The sequence below is a fragment of the Marmota monax genome, unplaced genomic scaffold, assembly GCF_021218885.2.
Source record: "Marmota monax isolate L192 unplaced genomic scaffold, Marmota_monax_Labrador192_F-V1.1 WCK01_AAM20220418_F8-fsc00103, whole genome shotgun sequence".
NCBI lineage: Eukaryota > Metazoa > Chordata > Mammalia > Rodentia > Sciuridae > Marmota > Marmota monax.
In genome coordinates, this window is record NW_026694286.1 from 1,055,655 (window position 1) to 1,079,984 (window position 24,330).

A 24,330-nucleotide genomic window follows, 5' to 3' on the forward strand; every position below is an offset into this window, starting at 1 on the left:
AAATTTCAGGAGAAGAAAAATATTTAAAAGTCCCCTATTTAAGTATTCCTTATCATGTATCTTGAAACTCCTGGAGGAAATACTTGAAATTTCATTTTATATAATTTCTCCTCTGCCCCTCAGAAGTACAAACCCTTCTATTACAGAAAACTTTCTAACTCCTCCAAATCGTCCCTAATTTTTCTTCCTTGATTCCTTTTAAAAAATTCTGGAATTTGCCATAAAACTAGTAAAGCAGGAAATAATGGAAATATAGTGAGGAGCAATAGAAGATTTCCTCCAAAATATTCTCGTGTATTTAGTTTTAACATGTGACTACCTCACTTAACTTGGACATTTTAGTCTTTTCCTCCTCAACTTAAAATATCTTGAAATCTCATCCCTAAAGAAGGAAGAATTCGTAGCATTTTTAAGATTTTTTTGATTCAATTAAATATAGGTGTGTTTATAGTTGATATACCATCATAATAGATTTTACTCCATTGTTTTATAGTATTTCTTTAGAAAATAAATCTAATTGTAACAAACAAGGGTTGTTTATTCTGCTTTTATTTGCCTCTATTAATCTTCCCTACGTTGACTAGAAATTTTTTTTCTTCATTTATATTTACTAGTGTTTTTTGTTTTTTTATTTTTTGACATGTCCGTTTTCTTACTTTCTTCCCCACCTACTTCTATTGAATTGGAAAACAAGGGCAGGCACTATGAAGGTTCTAACATAGATACAAAATATTCTTGTTGTTAGGCAAATTTTGTTACCACATTGGGCAAAAAATAAAGGGTAGTCATGACCATACCAATACGATGAATGTTTGATATTAGCCACAATAGCCCAACCTTGGTGGACCTTGAGCAGGAATTCTTGTGACAGCAAGTATTTGTAAATAGAAAAATGATCATTTTTCCTGAACTTGAAAGAAGTACTCTTATCGGCAGATGATGAAATAAAATCTTATTGTTTGTGATGTTTAGATTTGTTTTATGAAAGAAATATTATAATACTTAAGTAAAACTTTTGCTTAAGGTCTGGGGAATATAGCTCAATTGGTAGAGTGCTTGCCTCGCATGCATGCATAAGACCCTGGGTTTAATCCCCAACACCACAAAAAGAAAAAAAATTTTTTTTTGCTTAAGAGATTATATTAATTATAACTATATTTACGTTTACTAAATCTAAAAATGGCATTAGTTATTTAGTACATTTTTACTAGTAGTAGAACATAGAACACCTTTATTTGGAATAGTACCAAATTTTTATGTTTATTTTTCAAATTTCCACTTGGCTTTTTTAAATGGGTTATAGATAGCACATCTAGCACAAATTGAAGATGATAGAGCTGCAATGGTTATTTCTTGGCATCTGGCAAGTGACATGGATTGTGTGGTCACCCTAACCACTGATGCTGCTCGTCGTATCTATGATGAAACCCAAGGTCGTCAACAGGTGTTACCCCTGGATTCTATTTATAAGAAGACTCTTCCAGATTGGAAAAGGTTAGTAAAAAAAATATAAGTGGTTTGTTTTGTTTTTGTTTTAAGATTTCTAGGACTGGGGGTCTAACTCAGTGGTAGAGCATTTGCCTTAATGTGTGCAAGTTACTAGGTTCAATTCCCAGCACCACAAATAAATAAAAATAATTTCTCTAAAAGATAACCAAAACAGAAAAAAGACTCAAATTATCTGCATTATTCTTGACTTCATCACAGATGAACATATTTCATTAATATCTATATTGTATATTTCATTATATATGCTATTTTATTGCTGGTTAAATATGTTGTTTGTTTTGTTTTGGGGATTGAACCCAGGGGTGCATTGCCACTAGTCTACATCCCTAGCCCTTTTTTAAGACAGAGTCTCACTAGATTTCCCAGGCTGGCCTCAAACTTTGAATCCTCCTGCCTCAGCCTCCCGCATCGCTGGGATTATAGGTGGGCAGTACCACCTGGCCTAAGTGTTCGGTTATATATGTGATATACATGCACACACAAGCATATGCACACACAAATTCAGAACAAGTCTTTTTACCTTTGCAACAGGAAAGTTGGAAAAATATTATTATCGTTAGCAGAATGCAAAATATCTTCGGAATAGGCTGTGTGTGTGTGTAATGAAATATATAGAGATTTGTACATATATATATATATATATATATATATATATATATACATACACACACACACACACATTTTTTTTGTCCTATTTTATGTCCTGTCAAAAATATGCCATCATTTAGGTAAAAGGGTTTGTTGGCACAGTCATTCATAAATATTACAACTGGCCAGTAGCACAGTTGAAATGTAAAAGAGCATCTAGTTGACTATCACATTCTTATTTTAATATGAGGATAGTATTAATCTAGTTTCTTCAAGTAAATTTTTATTTCATCTGCTTTTCAAATATGTTTTAGGGAAAATTGTGGAAAATACTTAGGCTTTTCTTTCTTTCTTTCTTTCTTTTATTTGTTTGTTTGTTTTCCTTGCCTTTTTTTGAAAAGAGTCTCACTAAGTTACCTGGGCTGGCCTTGTATTGCAGTCCCTCTACCATAGCCTCCCAAAGAGCTGGGATTATAGATATGCACCACTGTATACTGCTTAGACACGTTTTTATTTTTTAAATGAAGAATGCATAGACATTCTTTTTCTTTTTATTTTTGTTTTTTAGTTGTAGTTGGACACAATACCTTTGTTTTATTTATTTATTTTTTTATGAGGTGCTAGGGATCGAACCCAGGGCCTCACACATGCTAGGCAAGCGCTCTGCCGCTAAGCCACAACTCCGGCCCGGCATTCTAATGTTTTTATTATAGTGTGTAAGTATTCTGACTATGTCTCTCTTTTTAAATTCACCTCAAAATACTAGAAGGAAATGCTAACAAAACAAAAAAATTAAAATGTTTAACAGTATTGGCCAATTTTATCTTTTTCAGACTCAAGTAGATGTTTGGTTTTAAGGCCTATATAAGTGGGAATAAGTGAGGATGTAAAAGAGACTAGGAACTCAAATACACATATCCTATGTCAATAAACTTACATGTTATTTTGTAATTTAAAATAAGATTGAGAAAATAACTGGTATTTGAACTCAAATCTATCGATTCTGCTCAAATCTCCCACTCTGCTGCTAATTATTATCCATTTTAGATAGCATAGAAGATTCCAATAGTGTTGAGCCAGGCATAAGGGTATAAGCCTATAATCTCAGAGACTCGGGAGGTTAAGGCCAGGGGCTTGCAAGTTCAAGGCCAGCCTGGACAACTTATGGAGACCCTGTCTCAAAATAAAAAGCTTGGGGATGTTTTTTTTTTTTAAAAAAAAGTATTATTTTTGTTATGTTAATAAGGGTAATATTTTTTGTGAGACAAATTAAAAAGAAGAAATTTATTTATTTTTTACTGCGTTGATAAGAGTAATACTTTTTGTGAGGAGAATTTTCCCTCCAGGAAGCCTCTTTTTATCTCTGTAATCCCTAAAGACCAAGTTAAGAAGGGTTAATTTAAGAAAAGTATGAATTTAGTATTTAGGACTAAAGTTTGCTCTAGAAACTGGTTATGCTCCCTGTCCCTGTTCCCAGTATTCCTCTTCCCTTTATTATTTTTCCTAAAGGTGGAGGTTATTCTGTGTCCTGTTAAAGTTAGCTGTTTGCATAAGCTCCCACCATCTCTTCATTCTCCTTATATATAAAGAAAGTCCCCCTGGGCGCCATGGTACATGCCTGTAATCCCAGTAGCTTGGGAGACTGAGGCAGGAGTTTTAAGAGTTCAAAGCCAGCCTCAGTAACTAAGTGAGGTCCTAAGCAACTTAGCAAGACCTTGTTTCTAAATAAAATATTATAAAGGACTGGGGATGTCGCTCAACGGTTAAGTACACCTGGGTTCAATCCTGGGTACCAAAAAGTAGTCCCTGTCCCTAATCAGCTACCATCTCTGAAATCCCATTGTTATTCAAGGTTTCGGTTATTCTTTATTTGGGAGGGACAGGGATTCAGTTTACTCAAGACTTGCCTCCTTTATCAGTGTTTCTGTCTTGCCCATCTCCACATGAGGCAGTGTATCTCGCATCCTCATCTGGGTCAACTTAAGAGAATGCCTTTCTCTTTTCCTTGCAAACCAATAACAAGTAGTTTATATTGGTAATACAAACTACTTGAAGGTAGTAGTACAGATAAAACCAGAAAATTTTTATATGGTAAGTGTTGTTTTAGTTTCTAAGGGCATATAACTCATCATTCAGGAATATCACTTGTGAATTGGAGTTGATTATATGATTAAAATGACATTCAGTATATTAATGTTTTCCAATTTTTTTACATTACAAAATTATAGGGGGTGCCTGGGGATGTGGCAGTGGCAGAGCATTTGCCTTGCACATGTGAGACACTGGGTTTGATCCTCAGCACCACATAAAAATAAATAATTTTTTTAAAAAGCTATATGTACTTATTTAATATATTTTAAAAGTTTTGGATTTTTTGTTTTTATAGTTTTTTTTTTTTTTCTTTTTTAGACCTCTACCTCATTTTCGAAATGGAAAATTATATTTTAAACCCATTGGAGACCCAGTTTTTGCCCGAGATTTGTTAACATTTCCAGATAATATAGAACACTGTGAAACAGGTAAAGGATATTATGGTGGCTTTCTTTTATACAGATGTTACGTTTATGATAAAGATCTATAAAATGCTGATTATGAAAAATATCTTCTTAGGTTATAAGTGATAGTTTCATTAATAATTTAATTCCTTTTTTATTTTAACTTTTTCAGTATTTGGTATGCTGTTAGGAGACACCATTATTTTGGATAATCTAGATGCAGCCAATCATTATAGAAAAGAGGTATATGTTTTATTTCTTTTTAAATCTGTAGCTCCAATTCTAACATGTTTTTAAATTTTATTATATTAGAACTATGTACAAAAGTCATTCCAGTTAAGCATGGTGGAACACTCCTGTAATCCTAGCTATTCGGGGGGCTGAGGGGAAAGGATCACAAGGGGTAGGGCCAGCCTTACAACTTAAACCCTGTCTCAAAATAAAAAGGACTGGGGATATATAGCTCAGTGGTAGAGCACCCCTGAGTTAAATCCCCAGTACTGCAAAAACAACAACCATTTCATTTGCCAATACATATACAAATGTCTAAATACCTTGTCAAAACCAATTTAAATTCTGCACATTGATCAACATAAAATTGGTTAAAATATATGAATTAACAGGCCAAATACAAATTAAAATGAGATATGTTTTTCAACTATAAAATTGAAACTCAGGACAGCATTATCAGTGACAATATTAGAAAAGAGATACTCTTAGATAATCTCAGATAATTTTGGTAGAACTGTAATGTTTTTGGCTTTTATCAATTCATTATAGTTAAACATAATAGTTGTTCCTTTTGACATAATCATACATGCATGAAATTTAATTTACTCCATTTCAGTCCCCAGTGCCCCCACTTTCCTTCTTCCTCCCTCTCCCTACTCCCTTTCCTCTACTCTGCCTGTCCTTCGTCCACTCATTTCTTTTTCTTTTTTGCCGGGGGGGGGGGGGGGGGGTACCAGGGATGGAACTCAGGGCGCTCGGCCACTGAACTACACTCCCAGCCCTATTTTGTATTTTATTTAGAGACAAGGTCTCACTGAGTTGCTTAGCACCTCACCATTGCTGAGACTGGGTTTGAACTCACGATCCTCCTGCCTTGGCCTCCCAAGCCACTGGGATTACAGGCGTGCACCACTGCATCCGGCTCACACATTTATTTTTGATTGGTGCTTTATAGATACACGTAAAAGTAGAATTTACTATGGTATATTTATACATGCAAGTAGCATAATTTGATCAAATTCATTCCACATTTTTCCCCTTCTCTATTGCTCCTCCAGTCTCCTTCTATTCCCTTGATCTTCCCTCTATCTTTACGGTATATGACCTTCCTGCTTCCTACTTTTTCCCCTTACTTTGTTCTAGCTTCTACATTTGAGAGAGAACATTCAACCCTTGATTTTTCTGAGACTGATTTATTTCACTTATCTGTTAGAGTAAGTTACCCACTATTTCCATTTACTTACAATAGGTTGTTAAAATTACACACTGTCCCACATTGCTGACCAGAGATGGAGATCGAATTCGAAGTAATGGAAAGTTTGGGGGCCTTCAGAATAAAGCTCCTCCAATGGATAAACTTCGAGGAATGGTATTTGGAGCTCCAGTCCCAAAACAGTGTTTGATCTTAGGGGAACAAATAGGTAGGTTGAAATAAATAACAGTTTCTGATTTGATTTTAACCTTTTATTTAAGGGTTAGTGTAGTGAGAATCTAACATGAAGAATTGACTGGTAACATATAAATAATGCAAAGTGTATTTGTCATATACTTTTAGCTTTCTAGGCTAGGTGTGATGGTGCACGCCTCTAATCCCCGCAACCCAGGAAACTGAAGCAGAAGGATCCCAAGTTTAAGGCCAGCCTCAGCATCTTAGCAAGACCCTAAGCAATTTTGGGAGATCCTATCTCAGAATAAAAAAATAAGGGATTAAACTCAGAGGCACTCAATCACCGAGCCACATCCCCAGCCCTATTTTTTGTATTTTATTTAAAAACAGGGTCTCACTAAGTTGCTGAGGCTGACTTTGCCACATCCCCAGCCCTATTTTTTTGTATTCTGTTTAAAAACAGGGTCTCACTAAGTTGTTTAGGCTGACTTTGAACTCACAATTCTCCTGCTTCAGCCTCCTGAGCTGCTAGGATTACAGACGTGCACTACTACACCCGGCCAGTTTTGCTGATTTTTGTACTCTATATAAATGGAATCATGCAATGCATACGTTTTTGTCTTTGTTCATTCTTGGTATGTAGTTGAAGTTCATTTTCATTGCAGAATGGTATTTTATAGTATAAATATATCACAATTTATTTCCTTATTCTACTGTTGAGGAATTTGTATAGTTTCCAGTTTGGGGTTATTATTTTAGCCTTTTAAAAGTGGTAGTTGTAAAGATGGTAACACAGAGTGTAGGATTGGTTGGGTCCTTCATCTTGTGATTTCGAAGAATTGAATCTACAAATAGAAAGGGTGAGAGCAAAGTAACAGGAGTTATTAAAGTAAAAAGAAAGGAAGCAGAGCTCCCAAAGGAGAGGGATCCCAAGAGAGGGTTGCCAATGAGTGACTATTGTCTAGGGGTTTATATGAATCTATAGGGTAAGGAAGTTAGCTCCCAACCCAATCCTGGGTAAGGCATTCATTGTCCATATGAGCTCTTTACATGCCCTTTGGTCCAATCAGGTTACTGTGCCTTTTTGGAGGGGGGTCTGGGCACTAGGCAATAGGTGTCTCACTGTTAGTTTTTCTCCTTAAACAGAAATTGGCCTGACCATCATGGGGCCTAGCTTGCATCTGTGGTCTCTGAGCCCTTTTAGACAGAAACCTAACCTTGAAGGGGCCCAAGTTTTCTGTCTGCCTATTCCTGTTCTTTCTCCTGCCTCATTGTTAGCTGTCTCCTAACAGCTCTTAGCTAAGACTGCTAACTCTGAGCAGCTCTCAATAGTTCACTGACTTCTAGCCATTCTTAGAGATAATGTTATGAGCTGTTAGAGCCACCAGTTCGGCCTGCTCAATTTGAGATATAAATCATGAATATGAAAAATAAAACCATCTAAAAGAACTTTATTGTGGTTTATACTTCAGCATAATGGAGAGCAGTATATGGGACAGAGGTTTCTGGACTGGACCCTAGAGGACTTATAGACAGAGGCAGGGTCCACATACGCAGTCTTCTGTCTGCTGACTACAGACTTTTTGCAGTTTAAAGCCACTCTGCACAAGAATGCTGAACCCACATTACCTCTGGCTATCATGGGTGGTGATATACAGAGTGGCTTCAAGGTTGATGGAGCCATCCATAGCAGCTGGGGGGTGGGGGGGGGGCAGTCATCTGGAGTAGCTATAGCCAAAGCAAAGTCTTCTAGAGTAGCCACTGTGTGTCTAATGCAGCCATGGCTGAAGTGGAAGTCTTTGCGGCAATCAGGACAGTGGCAGCTGCAAAAGGGATGGTGGCTTGATTGGGGCCTCTGGAGCAGCTACCAGTCATGATGACAGCCGGACCCAGTACCAAGGCAGTGGCAGCCACAGGGGAGATACCAATGGCTTCTGCTGATATTGGCATCACAGGTAGTATAGCCCCCAACTCCAATCTCAGCCATGTCTCCAACACATCCTGCAGGCCCCTCACTGCCTGACTGAATCCCAGAGCAACACAACTGCAGTTGAGAGGGAAGCTGTGGGATAGCAGGTCTCTAGTGGTGTTAGCCCGCAGCCAAGTGTGCTAATGCTAACTTCCACCAGCAACAGGAGGCTTCTTCTCCAAAACCAAAAAGAAAACAGTGTAACTTTAACAAAAAACATATTTAGGGCTGGGGTTGTAGCTCAATGGCAGAGTGCTTGCCTTGCATGTGTGAGGCATTGGGTTTGATCCTCAGAACCACAAAAATATAAATAAAATATTGTGTCCTGGGCTGGGGGTGTGGCTCAAGCGGTAGCGCGCTCACCTGGCATGCGTGCGGCCCAGGTTCGATCCTCAGCACCACATACAAACAAAGATGTTGTGTCCGCCGAGAATTAAAATAAATAAATAAATATTTTAAAAAAAAAATATTGTGTCCATCTGCAACTAAAATATATTTTTAAAAATACATATTTATTTTGCCACATTTATAGAAGTTGCAAGAGTTAACCTATGCATCTCAATGTCAATATATAACAGGCAATATCTGTATGTCTTTGAGGAAAAAAACTATTCTAATTATTAAAGATTTCTGTGCCTTTCTGACTTTCCATATGTGTAAAATTAATAACACAAGGATTTCAAGTTTTTAACATTTATTCTTCTTGATATATCTTAAAAGATACATTTTCAGACTGATGATTAAACAACAAAAATTCAAATCAGATGAGACAGTTTACAGAGATACTCTTGTGTATAAAGTTCTTTTGGTTGTAAGCAAGAGCAGCTATCCCTGACTACTTTAAGCTAAATAAGACTGTATTAGAAGGAGACTGGAATAAATCACAGATACAGGAAATTGGAAACAGCCAAGACAAAACCAAAAATGACTTTAAGAGAGTTAGCAGCCTTGAGTTCCCTCACCTTCATCTTGGAGTGCCATTTTTTTTAACAGCTCAGGTTCCACCACTCCAAGGACAAAAATTCCCTCCTGAGTCAACTAGCCTTAGTAAAGATCAAAGTGAACAAACAGCTTTGGGAACCTCCCTTCTGTGTATTATTGATTGTTCTTGGAACAAAAACAATTTTAATCCAGACCACCACAAAAATTGTCAACTACTGGGGCTAGGGTTGTGGCTCAGTTGTAGAATGCTCACCTAGCACACATGAGGCACTGGGTTGGATCCTCAGCATCACAGCATAAAAATAAAATAAGGTATTGTATCTACCTACAACTAAAAAATACTTTTTAAAAAACTGTCAACTACTAACAGTTAAAACTGAGTGTTTGTAATCTAAGGTATACATTGTCTTACATTATAGTATTTGGTTTAAGAGCAAATGAAATCAAAGCATAAGACTTGAAAAAATGACTAAATGTTTATATAATTTCTATAATATATGTAGAATCTACAAATGAAATGAACTAAATTGTAGGAAATAGCAGAAAATATATGTAGACTATTAACCTAAGGATGTGTTCAGAAAGTTAACTTCATCCTATAGGTATTTTAGAAGTGAACTTTAAATGTAAATTTCTGCAAAACATTAGAAATCTTAAGTGCTTTAATTGAATTTTTTAATCTTGTGACTGTCTCTGATAAAGTTAAATAGAAACGGAATAGAAAACATAAAAATTATGTGTTAAAATGAACCTCCAAGCTGAGTGCTATGGTGCATGTCTGTAATCCCAGGTACTCAGGAGGCTGACTTAGGAAGTTCTAAAGTTCCAGGACAGCCTTGGCCACAAAGTAAGACCCTGTCTCAAAATTAAAAGGGCTGGGGTATAACTCAGTAATTGAGCACTTGCTTAACGTATGTGAAGTCCTAATTTCAATCCCAAGTACTACCCCCGCAAAAATTTTTTTGAACCTCCAAACCTATCTAATAAAAAATTTTATCTAGTAAAAAACCTTTCTTCTTTCCTGTATTATTCCAAGTTTTCCATACCATTCTTGTGAGTAGGAATACTTTTAAAATGCAAAGAAAATGACTAAGGAAGCCAGGATGTGGATTTTTAAAAGAAGGGAAGACAGAGCTGGGTAGGGCACGCTTATAAATCTCTGTACTCAGAAGGCTGAGGCAGGAGGATCCCAAGTTCAAGGCCTGCTTCAGCAACTGAGCAAGACCCTCAGCAAGTTAGTGAGATACTCAGAAAATAAACAAAACTAGGGATGTAGTTCAGTGGTAAATCACCTCTGAGTTTAATCCCCAGTACAAAAAGAGAAAAGGGAGAATTATTAATAGCAATTAGAGAAATTAATATGAAGTTTATAATTATGACATCAAAACTATTACTCTTTTTATTATGTTCATATATTCCAAAGTACATATCTGACCAGATTAGACATTATTTATATTTACACTTTATTATATCTTTCTTAATTTATTTAAAGGTTGAGCTCCCAATTATTACACTCCCATTTATTGTTTTTTATAAAGCTATTTTTTTTTAATTTTTATTTATTTATTTTTTAGTCATACATGACAGTAGAATGCGTTTTGACATATAATACATACATGGATTGTACATACATCAATCAAATTGTCTATTCTGCTGCCCTTCCTTATAAAGCTATTCTTAATAAATTTTATTTATTTATTTGAAATATGTCTTGCCCTGTTGACCAGTTTGTTCTTAATATTTTAATTTTAATATTCTTAATATTTTTATAAATAGTGACCAAGATTATTAAGTGCTACAGCTTTCAGGGAAGGGGATTTTATTTTATAAGACAATAGAACAGTGTAATTATCTCCCAGGGACCTATCACTAGCTTTGAATTATTAAAATATAGCCAGGCTTGTTTCATTTATTTCCACCTTTTAACAACTTATTTACTCTTCTATCTCTTCCTTCTGCTTATTTTGAAGCAAATTGAAACAGAAGCTGGTATAAATTTTTCATGACATTTTTCTATAGTTATAGTGCTTATGAGTTTTTTGCCAATAAACATCTTAAAATCGTGTAGAGCACAAAGTGCAAATTGAACTATTAAGAAAATCTACCTACCCCTCTAATTGCTTCTGTCTTCCAAAGCAACTCATGCTTAGACAGTTGGGTTCTTATTAAATACTTGCCCAGTAAGAGCCCTTAAGATATATTTTTAATCTTTTTATATTTTTTTAACCTTTCAATTCTTTTCTATTATTTTCACATTGAAATAATCTGTTTGAAAAACTATCTTGCCACTGGGCATGGTAGCACACACCTATAATCCCAGTGCCTTGGGAAACCAGACTGGGCAACTTAGTGAAATCCTGTCTCTAAATAAAAAACAATTAAAATGGCTGGGGATGTAGCTCTTTGGTAAAGCACTCCTCAGTTCAATCCTCAGTATCACCCCTGCCCTTCTGTAAAAAATTTGTTTTGTTCTTCATATCTCAGTAAAGCTTTAATCAGGTTTTTTCCCCCAGATAATTGAAATATCTGAAAAACATGATGACACCCCATCTAAAAAAAAAAAAAAAAGAAGAAGAAAGAAAGAAAAAGTGAAAGAAAGAATAAAAATCTTATAATTTAATGTACAGCTTGAGTATCTGTAGTCCACAGATCTTCAGATTAGGGATGACCAACCTATGAAGTCTAAGCAAGTATTCCCAAATCTGAAAAACTCTAAAATCTGAAATGTTTATGGTTCTATGCATCTCTGATAAAGGGACACAAGCACACAGATACATATGCAAGTATATTTGTTCACTCATTCTAAGTGTAGATTCCCAGCATGTTGGATACTTGCTTAAACCATTCTTGAAACTTTAAGTGTACTACATCTTTTTATACTTGATATACTCTGTTCTTGTAATAATTATCTTGGACGGTTTTGTATGTAAACTACTATATATATTTGTGAAATATTTAAGTGTTTCTTCATTCCCACAAATATTGATTGTTTTTTTGTGACATTTAAGAGTTTAAAAGGGCCAGATAGTAAATATTTTAGGCTTTGTGAGTCACAGTATTAAGAACATTGTGAATGTATTTCTATTTTGGCCTGTGGAGAATAGTTTACTTACAAAATAGTTTACTAACAAACTAGTCACTGTATTTAATGTTTGTTGTCTAGTAAATCATGTAAACAGACTATACTATGAAAGCAAATGTAATGCATTTTTAGACAAATTAAGGAAAGTTAAGTTTTATTAAAATTAAATATTTACCCTACTATTTTTTTAAAGAATTCTATAATCACTGTTTTTGATTCTTTCCTTTTTCCCTCCTTCCTTCCAGTGCACAATGTTTCATAAGTTGCAGCACTGCCATATTCACTCCATGACTTGTCATAGCATTCTCAGTGTCACGCTTATAATTACAAATGGTTTTATTAAAAACTTTCTAGTCAGTTTTCATTTGAGAAGCAGTGGTTTTCTAACAGTACAATGTTTAGTTCCTTTTATAGTGCCTCCCTTTCACCCCCTCCCTTCATCTCTGTGGAATTGAATCAGAGAGGACGTAAGCCTTGAGAGAGTAATCCAGTTAACCAAGCACTTCTATATGGAGAACTTTTCCTGACACAGACTAAGTCAAGCAATCAGAGAATATTCAAATTTAGTGGTCGTTTGTTGTGGTCTTAACTATGCTTGCTTATTTCATTGCTTTACATCGAATGTGTTATGACTTTAAAAGTAGTTTCCATGTCTTACTATAACATAATGCCTAATGTTGCTAATTTTTTCCCTAAAATGGTGTGATATTAGTAATTTAACCAAAAGTCTGGTTGGTTTCTTTGCAGATCTTCTTCAACAGTATCGTTCTGCTGTGTGCAAGCTAGGCAGTGTGAATGAGGACCTTAATGGTCAGTTAGAATACCTTCATACTCCTGATATGAAGAAGAAAAAGCAAGAACTAGATGAACAAGAAAAGAGTCTGAAACTAATAGAGCAGAAACTTGGTATATATTTATTTCTTGTTAACTTCTACTTTTTCTGTGTAGAGATAAGTATTTATGTTGATAGAGAGTCCAGCTATAAAAAGAAAGAATGCAAATGATCCAGAATTTAAATTGACAGGAAACTCTTAATCTCCAAGTCATCTCAGAATGGTTTAAACTGTTCTCTTAGCAGGACTAGTAAGAGACATTCTCAGTATTTTATCTTATTATCTTATAAGTTAAGATATGTTTATATTTTTTTCTTTCATATAATATTTCAGTTTGTTCTGCATTTTGTATCTTTATAGGTATGACTCCCACACGTAAGTGTAATGATTCATTGCGTCATTCAACAAAAGTTGAGATGACAGATTGTCCAATTCCTCCTAAAAGAATGAGAAGAGAAACTACAAGACAAAATAGGTGAGCACGTTATAACCTGAAAATTATCATTGGTTAGTTTATCAAAGCTCCTGGATCATGATAACACTATAAGTTTATTTCTTATTTATTCCTTGAGCTACAATTAGAATTAAAAAAAAAAAAAAAAACTCTAAGCAATGATAATGAAGATAAGAAAATTATTTTGTTTTCCTAGTATATTCAGTTTTCTTAATGATTTTTACTATTTGGAAATGTTAGTTGTTTATGTTTTACTAAAATTCATTAAGAGTGAAATTGCTTTTTTTGTTGTTTGGGTTAAGTTTCAAATGCCCTGCATTCTGCTTCATAGGATCATCATACCTAAATATAGGACATGCAAAATTATTTATTTTTCCCCCACATTTCATATAGGCTTCTGTTCTGTTTTTTAAATTTGTACATTATTTAAAAATTGCTTATAATGTTCGATTTGAAGAATCAGATACTATTTAGATGGCTACTAAAAAACTAACAAGCTATTTGCAGCCTAACCCTTTCCTTTTTAGATTTAGATATCAGTAAGGGCAACCCACAGAAGGGCATCATGGTATATAGGGGATTTTTCAAAGGTATAAGTATAGACTGTATTTGAGTAACTTTCTCATAACCATAAAGGAGTTCCCTTGATATTGGCAACTTTATAATTGGTATTCCATGTCCTGTTCACCTGCATATTCAGTAAATATTTGAATGCTCACTTTGTGTTGTATATTCCTGGGTGAATAAAAGTCACATGGTTCTTGCTTCTTCATCATGTTCTCTAATTCTGTGTAGAAGAGGGATAATTTTATTTTTTTTCTACGTGTAAGGAAAGAGGAAATGATAATATGACACAAAGTAGTGGGAAAACAGTATCAGTTGTCAGGAAAAATTCATTGAAGCAGAGAACTGAAGAAGGATGGGAGGGAGTCGGCCATATAGAAATTGCTGTCAGTTGGAGAAAAAGTAGGCTTGGAAGGTGTGAGCCGGTAGATAGCAAGCATGGTAGGTGAGAGGGAGAGATAGGGACAAATGAGGTTGAACATATCAGCAGAGGCCAGATTATGAAACACACTTCCCCATCATGTTGCAAAAAATTATGGTGTTTAAAAAGGTAAAGTCATTGATCATCATAGGCATTGCTTGGATACCAACTCTTTACTACAAAAATTGATGTATTCATAAAGAAAAGATGTATTCTGTCTTTCTTATATGAACTTTTAGGTTAATGAAAAGCTGGAGAACATTCTTTTTTAAAAAGTTCTTTATAGAAAAAGTTCTTATGTAAGAACAAAGTATAGGAAGTATGGTAAAATGAAAACATCATGACTTTGCTGCTGCTAATAAAGAATCTAGGTAATGATAATCAGCAGAGTACTCAACAATTAAGTAAAAATTTGATAGGAAACTGAATATGGAAAGATCAAATTGGCACACCTGATCTCAATTATCAATCTTAGTAACTCTAAAAGTTATAGGACATTTGCTATTGTATGTGCCTCAGAGGAAATAACCTGAATCTAATGACACTTCTACTTAGACTTTCTCAACTAGAGTTCCACGGAAGAATTTAACACAGCAGAAAATTATTTGAGTGATTCTTCTCAGTGTTCTGCTACCATTCTGGGTACATAAGAAGAAGATTACTTTATTATATACAATAAATGACTTAAGGCATTAGACCCTGGTTCACATATTTGAGAAGGGCTCAACATTTACTGTTAACTACCATTCTACCAGAAAATATGTAGAATTTTGGAGCCAAATTAAAAGATATCACAAGGAAGCAGTCAGCCAAATGCAGAACATTATAGAACAAATGTCTGCTTTTGTTTTGCTAATAAATGATATAAAGAAGGAAGGAATGAGAATCAATAAAAGTGATTTAAAAGACTTAACAATTGCATGCAATGTACAGACCTTGGTTTATATTTGGATTTGAATAAACCAGCTTTAAAATAACAGGGTTGAACCAGACAGCAGCTACTCAGGAGGTTGAGACAGAAGGATCTCAATTTTGAGGCCAGGCTCCACAATTTAGTGAGACTCTGTCTCAAAAGAAAAAGAACTGGGGATGTAGTTCAGTGGTAGAGCATTTGCCTAGCATGTGTGTAGGTCCTGAGTTCAGTCCCCAGAATCACAAAATTATATAAATAAAACAACAATGTTAAAATAATTGGAGAAACTTGAGTATTACCTAGCTATTAGATATATTCATGTTACATATAAATATTATTGTATAATCATATTTGTTTTAATATAAGTATTTAATATACTTTAATATGTTAAATTGTACATTTTATGGATAATAGTATAATATTTACATTAAAATAAATGTATAGTTAGAAATGCATACTAAGGTATTTGTGTTGTCTGGGTATATTTTTAAATATATATTTTAGAAAACAGGCAAAGGATATTTAAAATTTTGGCAAAATATTATAATTACTAAAGCTCAAAAACAGGATATTATATTATTATATCACTATATTATTCCCTCTGCCTTTATGTAGATTTCTCTGTTTGTGTATATACATCCTTGCTGGTGATCAGATCCATAGCTTCATACAATGCTAGGCAAGCACTCTGCAACTGAACTACATCCCCAGCCCAAAGATGTTACCCAGGTGTTTTTGTTCATTTGTTTTGTTTGGGTTTTGTTTTATTTTGTTGTTTTTTGGCACTTCTATGAAGTGGACCCAGGACCTAGCATGGTAAGCACTCTACCATTGATCTACACCCCCCATTGACATAATTTTTTAAGGAGTTTCTCCCCGCCACCCCCAGGTAGTGGGGAGCATTTTTCCGGGTTTTTAAGAGAACAGAACCTTCTTCCCAGTGAAGAAATTCCATAGGACCATTTCTAGACTAAGGATAATAGAGTAAATAGATATTTCTGAATATGTGCCAATCTCAGTACTGAGTTTGCCTAGACCTCTCAGTTACTACAGACATTGATTTGAAACTTGTTAAGATTTTATAGCAATTTGGAGGTTGACTGGGTTAAAGTTTATTTTTTTAATTTATCATCGTTAATAGTTGTATCATTTTCATTAAAGTCATACATGTATAGAAGCTGAATAGGGGTATAGATTTATAGTATTATATAATGTGAGCACGTAGTGTTGGGAATTTAGTTCAGTGGCAGAGTACTTGCCTAGCACATGAAACATCCTAGGTTTAGTCCTCAGCCCTGGGTGAGGGGAGTAGGGAGGAGACGCCAAAGTAAGGTGAGCCACACAGGGTAATCTAAAATTCTCTAGGAGTCATATTGAAAAGTAAAAAAGAAACAGTGAGATTAACTTTAATAATAGCTTTTGTTGAATCCAGTATCCAAAATATTATTTCAACATTTAAACAATATAAGAAATGATTAAAGAGCTATTTTACCTGTTTGTTTTTCATACAAAGTCTTCAAAATTCAGAAGATAGCAAATCTCAATTAGGACTAACTATATTGCAGGTGCTCTGGAACCACACATGGCTAGTGGCTCCTATTTTGGACAAAAGGTATAGACAGAGCTTATGATAATAAAATAACTCGTCCTATGTATCCTCACACCTATTCCATTTCCCAGAGACAACCTTTGTTTTAACTATTAATTTTTAGTCATTCTCTTTTTAATTAGTTATATATGCAGGTAGATACATTCTGATACAACATATATAAATGGAGTATAACTTCTCCTACTTCTGATTGTACTTCTGTCTGTCTTATTGTATTAAATTTTAGAGGGTATAGCTCACCTGTCCCTTTGGGGGTGGAAGTCTGTCTTGCCTTGCTCACCTATTGACTTTTGAACTGAGTTCTAAATTATTTGAGCATTTAATGTTATCATGATTATTTAATTATATTCTATCTTGCAACCACACCCAAGTCCTCCATGTTTTTTTCAAGAGTAGAAACCTTCAAATAACTTATTACATTATGATATCTATGTAAATATTTTGTAGTACTAGGCAAAGTTGTGTATGAGTATTACATTCTGTATATTTTTGTTTTGTTTTTTCTGGTACCAGGGATTAAACAAGGGTATCTCATTTCTGGCTACCTCACAAAGTTCTATATTTGGTTCTAATGTTATAACTCTTACTTAGACCACTATTCAGTGTAACAAACATCAGGCTCACATAAAACTTCTGTACTCCTATCATTCTTAAAGTCATATTAAATTGTATTCCTGTTATTGGACTATTTCTTATATGTTAATTTTTCTGAAGTTTCTAATTGCGCCCCCATCCCACTTTTTTTTTTTTTTTTTTTACTTGCCACGTATCTTGATCAGATCCTCTTCCTCCTGCATTAGTGATAGTTGCTGTATAAACTTCCTGCAGCTCTGCTTTCCTCAGGCTTCCTTGGCTACTCTCTTAAGTTGAATCACTGTTTCTTGGATACCATGTTTTTCTCTCTCGTAACTTTTGTAGAAAAAGTGTACCAAAAGAAAGTGGGCTGGAATAAAAGAATAAAATCATGGCATTTGCAGGTAAATGAATGGCACTGGAGGAAGATAATGCTAAGTGAAGTTAGCCAATCCCAAAAAACCAAATGCTGAATGTTTTCTCTGATATAAGGAGGCTGACTCATAGTGGAGCAGGGATAGGGAGCATGGGAGAAATAGATGAAATCTAGATAGGGCAGAGGGGTGGGAAGGGAAGGGAGGGGGCAGAGGGTTAGAAATGGTGGTGGAATGTGATGAACATTATTATCCAAAGTACATGTATGAAGACACAAATTGATGTGAATATACTTTATATACAACCAGAGATATATAAAAAAATGTGCTCTATATGTGTAATAAGAATTGTAATATATTTTGTTGTCAAACATTAAAAACATCAATTAAAAAAAGAAATTGGGCTGGGGTTGTGGCTCAGTGGTAGAGTGCTTGCCTCCCATTTGTGAGGCACTGGGTTCAATCCCTCTGCACCACATAAAAATAAATATTGTGTCCATCTACAACTAAGAAAATATTTTTTTAAAAAATAAGAAAGAAATTGGAGCCATATTTTGTCTGAAAATGTCATTTTGCCTTTAACTGAATATCAGTTAAAGGTTTCTGGAAATAGGGAACAGAAATAAGGGGTAGACTATACTAGACACAGAAGGATTGGGAAGTAGACTAGAAATAATGAGAGACAGTCTGCATGATGGAGACTTTGGACTCCCAAGTCAGGAAGTATAACAAAGAGTAAAAAGCCCAGCCCTAAAAAGGAGCAATGTGAGATAAAAGGATGGGAGCAGAATGGGAAAAGGAAAGGAAACCACAGCTAAAATATGCCATATTTTCAGCCCAAACTTAATGTTATCTTGTCTCCAGATAAAAAGCTGATACCACATATTTAGATAGCAGTGGTAATTGGTCAATTAAATGTTGGTATATTGGCTTCTGGTACAGTTGCTGGCACCCTACAGCCCTGTCTGATGTCAGCCTCTAGGAGCCAGTGACCTGTACTTGGCTGTCCACCCACAATGAAAGCAAAACCTTTGGCTTCAATGACCCTGTTCTATTCTGTCTCAGTTATAATTCTCACTCACTTGATGGGAAAATAGTTCTGTTTCTCTAACAGCAGAAGAAATCTAAGTCAACAGTATAATCCTCTTTCTTAAATGTAATTGTATAATCAAAAATCATACATATGAGGGGAGTCAGCAACATGAGAGAGAAAATAAGTAGCAAAACAAACCCTGGAATATAATTCAGTAAAGAGACTAGTCTTCTAAAAAATTACAGTTACCAAGATCAGTCCCTGTATTACTTCCATTTATGCTGCAGCATAAATTCTAATAAAGCCTCTTGTGGAGGTAATTTTCTCATTCCCAGTCTCTATTTCTATAAGTTTTGAACTGACAATTCTTACACTTTCTAAGTGTCAGAGTGTCTAAAATTAAAATGTCTTTTAATGGTATTGAAATACCAAAATCAGGAACAAATTTTAATAGTAGAAACAGAAAAAAGTATTTGTTTCTGTATATATTTATATTATGTATGTGTATGTATTATCTCTTAATAGAGGAAATATACCATGTTTTATCAACTCTGAGATGTCATTAATTATAAGAAATATCATTTCATGAACTATTAAGAAAAACTTCAAATTAACTCATAAATTGCATCTGGATTTCAGGAATATTCAATTTTTTAAAAAAGCAAGTATTAACCATGTTTAGCACATGATATTCAGTAGACCATCTTGTTTTCTTAAATAGACACAGTTTTATAATGCATTTTCTACTGAAAAGATTTTAAGTTAGCACTATCAAAAATGTTTTATAATCTCAGCTACTTAATATGAACTTCAGTAACTTAGCAAGACTGTGTCTCAAAAAATTAAAAATGCTGGAGATATAGTTCAGTGGTGGGGTACCCCCCTAGGTTTTAATCCCCAATATTTAAAAAAAAAGTGTCGGGGGGGCTGGGGTTGTGGCTCAGCGGTAGAGCGCTTGCCTAGCACATACAAGGCCCAGGGTTCAATCACATAAAAATAAATAAATAAAGATATTGTGTCCAACTGAAAAATAAATATTTTTTTTAAAAAAAAGTGTATCTTCTGTTCGTGGGTGGCATTTTCAGGGGATATCATTAGAAAAGAAAACATTTAGATGTATATGAATAAAAATACATCAGTATTGATGTTTACCAAGATATTGGTGTGTTCATCTCTACATTAATGAGATTATAGGTATTTTAAAATGTTTTTTCTTTTGCTTGTCTTTATTTTGTGACTTCTACAATAAGCATTAGAATTCCTGTTAATTCTTAAAATCATAATTTTGTTTAGGGAAAGCACAAGACAGGTTAGTATCTGCAGAATTTGGATCCAAGATGCTACCATTTCAAAGAACTGTTTCAAATTACTTACATGCATTATAGACATACATGTATTTGTGTCCATCTACAATAACTACTTAGCCTTTCAGACTCTTTTGGGGGGGGGCATACATGTGAAGTAAACAATTATTGATGAGTGAATTTAGGAAAGAAAATTTTTGGTACATAAAACTTACTATGTTTTTTTCTTTTCGTACTTCCACCAGGATTCCAACTAAATCAGATGTATAAAAGGTGAAGGGGCCACTGGTCTTACTAAGAATACTCTGCCTCTGCATCTCTCTCAGAAGAACAAAAGGTGACTTAACAAACTGAATATTTCTGGGGACAGTACAAGTATCTAGGCATGAATTTTCATGTGTATCCAGATGACTAAAAGCAACCATTCAATTTTATGAATCTCAGTGGACAGTATGGATTTACTGGAATTATTCCAGTCACCATGCCCTTTGGTTGTCATTATCTTGCAAATGTGTCAGAAGAACGTATGCTCATATGTCAATGACTGGAAAACTGGCACGTGGCATCTGTTAATCCTGAAGAAAAGTATATGTACTATTTTTCAGTATAATTATCATGAATATGTTAGAACTATTTCTTGAAAACAGCCTTTTTATTACTTTTGTGTGAATTTATTTAACAGAAGCGTTTTGGCCTTTTTGTAAGGAAGGTTCTGGAGACTAGATATTTAATTGTAAATATGTGAGGAAACTTGATGGAAGAATTCAGGATTAAAAAAAAGCACAGGTATCTTGGAATTCAAATGTTAAGATACACAGAATAACGTTAAATTGATGAGTGAATATGTGACAGGTTGCTTTTCAGATTTCAAAGGCTTATTCTGTATATAAATAAAATGTGCAGCAACATCTTTTTTATAAGTATTATTTGGCTTTATTAATACTAGATTATATAGTCTCAGCCTTAATTCTACACTTACATTATTTTGTAACTTTTTATTACTATTTTTAAGATGTTAAAGAAAACATACTCTCTGACATTAATGCAATAAGAGTTTGGTAGAAGGTTATTGCAAAAACATTTAAATTGTGTATTAGTTCAAGTTAATGTGTGTCAGTATATATGTCTTTGTGTAAATCCAAACAATTGGTCTGAGAGGTTATTTTGTAAGGAAAACTTTTGGTACAGTTTTTGTCCAGGAAATATGTGTGTTTTTTAATCCTTTCTGAATATGCAATGAGGTTAATAAACAGAATTGTTTCTTCCCTACTGAACAGATAAGTGTTTTTATTTTATTTTTTTTTAATTTAAAGCTCTAAAAAAAATTATCTTAGACCTGACACTGTGGCGCATGCCTGTAATCCCAGTGACTCAGGAGGATCCCAAGTTCAAGGCCAGCCTCAGCAACCTAGCAAGGCCCTAAGCAACTTAGCAAGACCCTGTCTCAGAATTTTAAAGGGGGTGGGGCTGGGAATGTGGCTTAGTGGTTAAGCACCCCAGGGTTCAATCCCTGGCACAAAAAATAATTAATTATAGAGACTAATATTTGTTGCATTATAGCATTGAAAATTGTTTTAAGTGAAATTGGTTCTTATTAATTGTAAAATATTACTGTCGAAAAGATAAAATTCTATCTTCTAAATTTTTTATACTTTTGACTATATTGCCTGGTTACTTACACTCATAAAATTATTGCATTGTATTACTATAGAATTGTCAAATAATCCTATTTAATTTAAAAGTAAATGTTTCGGGGCTGGGGCTCAGTAGCAGAATGCCTGCCTAACATGTGTGAGACACTGGGTTCAATCCTTAGCACTACATAAAAATAAATAAAATAAAATAAAAGCATGGTATCCATCTACAACTACAAAAAAATTTAAAATTTTTTAAAAAGCAAATGTCTCGCTGGGCATGATGGCACATGCCTGTAATCCCAGTGGCTCAGAAAGCTGAGGCAGGAAGATTTCTAGTTCAAAACAAGCCTCAGCAACTTAGCAAGGCCTTAAGAAACTCATTGAGAACCCTGTCTGTAAATAAAATATTTTAAAAGGGCTGAGGATGTGTCTCAGTGATTAAGCACACCCGGGTTCAATCCCCAGTACTGCCACCTCCCCACTCCGCAACCCCCGATATTGAAACCTTTGGTATTCCTAAGAGCAAATGGCAATGAAGAAACATCTAATTGGGCACAATGGTACACACCTGTAATTCCAGTAGTTCAGGAAGCTGAGGCAGGAAGATCATGAATTTAAAGCCAGCTTCAGCAAATGTGAGGCACTAAGCAACTCGATGAGACTCTGTCTCTGAATAAAATACAAAAAATAGGGCTGGGGATGTGGGGATGTGGGGATGTGGCTCCAGAATTCAATCCCTGGTACCAAAAATAAAAGAAAGAAACATCTAGTCAAGAAAATTTTTTTTAAATTCTGTAAAAATGAAAAATGGTAAATGTGTATGTAAAAATCTTTAGTAAAATACTGGCAAAACAAATATTGAACATATAAAGAAAACTATGTACCCTATCCAGGTGGAATTATCCCAAGAGTGTAAGGCTGGGTTAATATCTAAAAATCAATATGCTATATCAATGAAATAAAAATCTGTATCTCCATAGATACAGAAAAAGCATTTAACAGAATCCAAATGCTTTTCATTAAAATACTAACTAATATTAAATTGGCACTTTCTCATCCACAGATAGTATCAAACTTATTGTTGAAACACTGGATGTCTTTCCCATAAGGTCAGGAATGAGACAATATGTCTACTGTTGTCACTTCTATTCAACATTGTAGTACAGGTTCTAGCCAGGGCAATTAGGCAAATTGAAAAGATATCCAGCTTAGAGAGTGAAACCATCTCTGCTTTCATATGACATGATCTTATATATAGGAAACCCTAAAGAATCCACTAAAACTTAGAATTAACAAATGGATTCAGCAAGGTTGAAGGATACAAGATAAGTATACAAAAATCAATTATATTTCTGTAGTGAAAAATCCAAAATGGAATTAAAATAATCCCACTCATAATAGCATCAAAAGGAATAAAACACTTAGCAGTAAATTTAACAAAAGACATGCAAAACTTTTACTTTAAAAACTATGTAAGGGGCTGGGATTGTGGCTCAGTTGCAGAGCGCTCGCCTAGCATGAGCAAGGCCCTGGGTTCGAACCTCAACACCACATAAAAATAAATAAACAAAATAAATGTATTGTGTACAACTAAAATAAAAATATTTTTTAAAAAATAAAAACTATGTAACATTTTTCACAAAAATCTAAAAATTAAATAAATTTTTAAAAATTTTAATTTGGTATATGTGACAACAGAATACATTATAATTCATATTACACATATAGAGCACAATTTTTCATATCTCTGGTTGTACACAAAGAGACATCCTTCGTGTCTTAGGATAATGATGTACTTAGGATAATGATGACCATCGCATTCCACTGTCTTTCCTACCCCTATACCTCTTCCCGTCCTCTTCCTCCCCTTTTCCCCTTTGCCCTACCTAGAGTTCATTTAATCTCCCCCCCCTTTCCCCGCCCTCCCCCCCACCACCACCCAGCATATTATGAAGCAGCATCCTTAAATCAGAGAAATTTGGCATTTGGCTTTTGGGGATTGGCTAATTTCACTTAGCATTATATTCTCCAGCTCCATCCGTTTACCTGTAAACGCCATGATCTTATTCTCTTTTAATGCTGAATAATATTCCATTGGGTAAATATGCCATATTTTCTTTATCCATTCATCTACTGAAGGACATCTATGTTGGTTCCACAGTTTAGCTATTGTGAATTGTGCTGCTATAAACATTGATTGGCTATGTCCCTGTAGTATGCTGTTTTTAAGTCCTTTGGGGATAGACCGAAGAGTGGGACAGCTGGGTTAAATGGTGTTTCCATTCCCAGTTTTCCAATGATTCTCCATACTGCTTTCTAATTTTTTTTTTTAACTGCACAATCATGAGTTGGAAGACAATATTGTTAAGATGACAGTACTCCCCAGACTTATGTACAGACTACAGACTCTGT

The 24,330-nt window shown here is 34.5% G+C and overlaps 1 protein-coding gene across 4 annotated transcripts in view; it reads left to right on the forward strand.

Moving 5' to 3' along the window:
- Smchd1 (structural maintenance of chromosomes flexible hinge domain containing 1) overlaps positions 1–21,555 on the forward strand; it is a 151,290-nt gene extending 129,735 nt beyond the window's left edge. For 3 of the 4 annotated variants that reach the window (XM_046467441.2, XM_058586405.1, XM_058586406.1), the window contains 7 exons: positions 1,304–1,494; positions 4,507–4,616; positions 4,765–4,835; positions 6,073–6,244; positions 12,951–13,109; positions 13,397–13,511; positions 20,527–21,555. In XM_046467441.2, coding sequence (XP_046323397.1) covers positions 1,304–1,494; positions 4,507–4,616; positions 4,765–4,835; positions 6,073–6,244; positions 12,951–13,109; positions 13,397–13,511; positions 20,527–20,551 — 843 coding nt within the window. In that variant the 3' untranslated portion in view covers positions 20,552–21,555. Of the gene's footprint in view, positions 1–1,303; positions 1,495–4,506; positions 4,617–4,764; positions 4,836–6,072; positions 6,245–12,950; positions 13,110–13,396; positions 13,512–20,526 lie in introns of those variants that run through there. The other variant, XR_009228878.1, reaches the window with a different exon arrangement.
- The last annotated feature ends 2,775 nt before the right edge of the window (positions 21,556–24,330 follow it).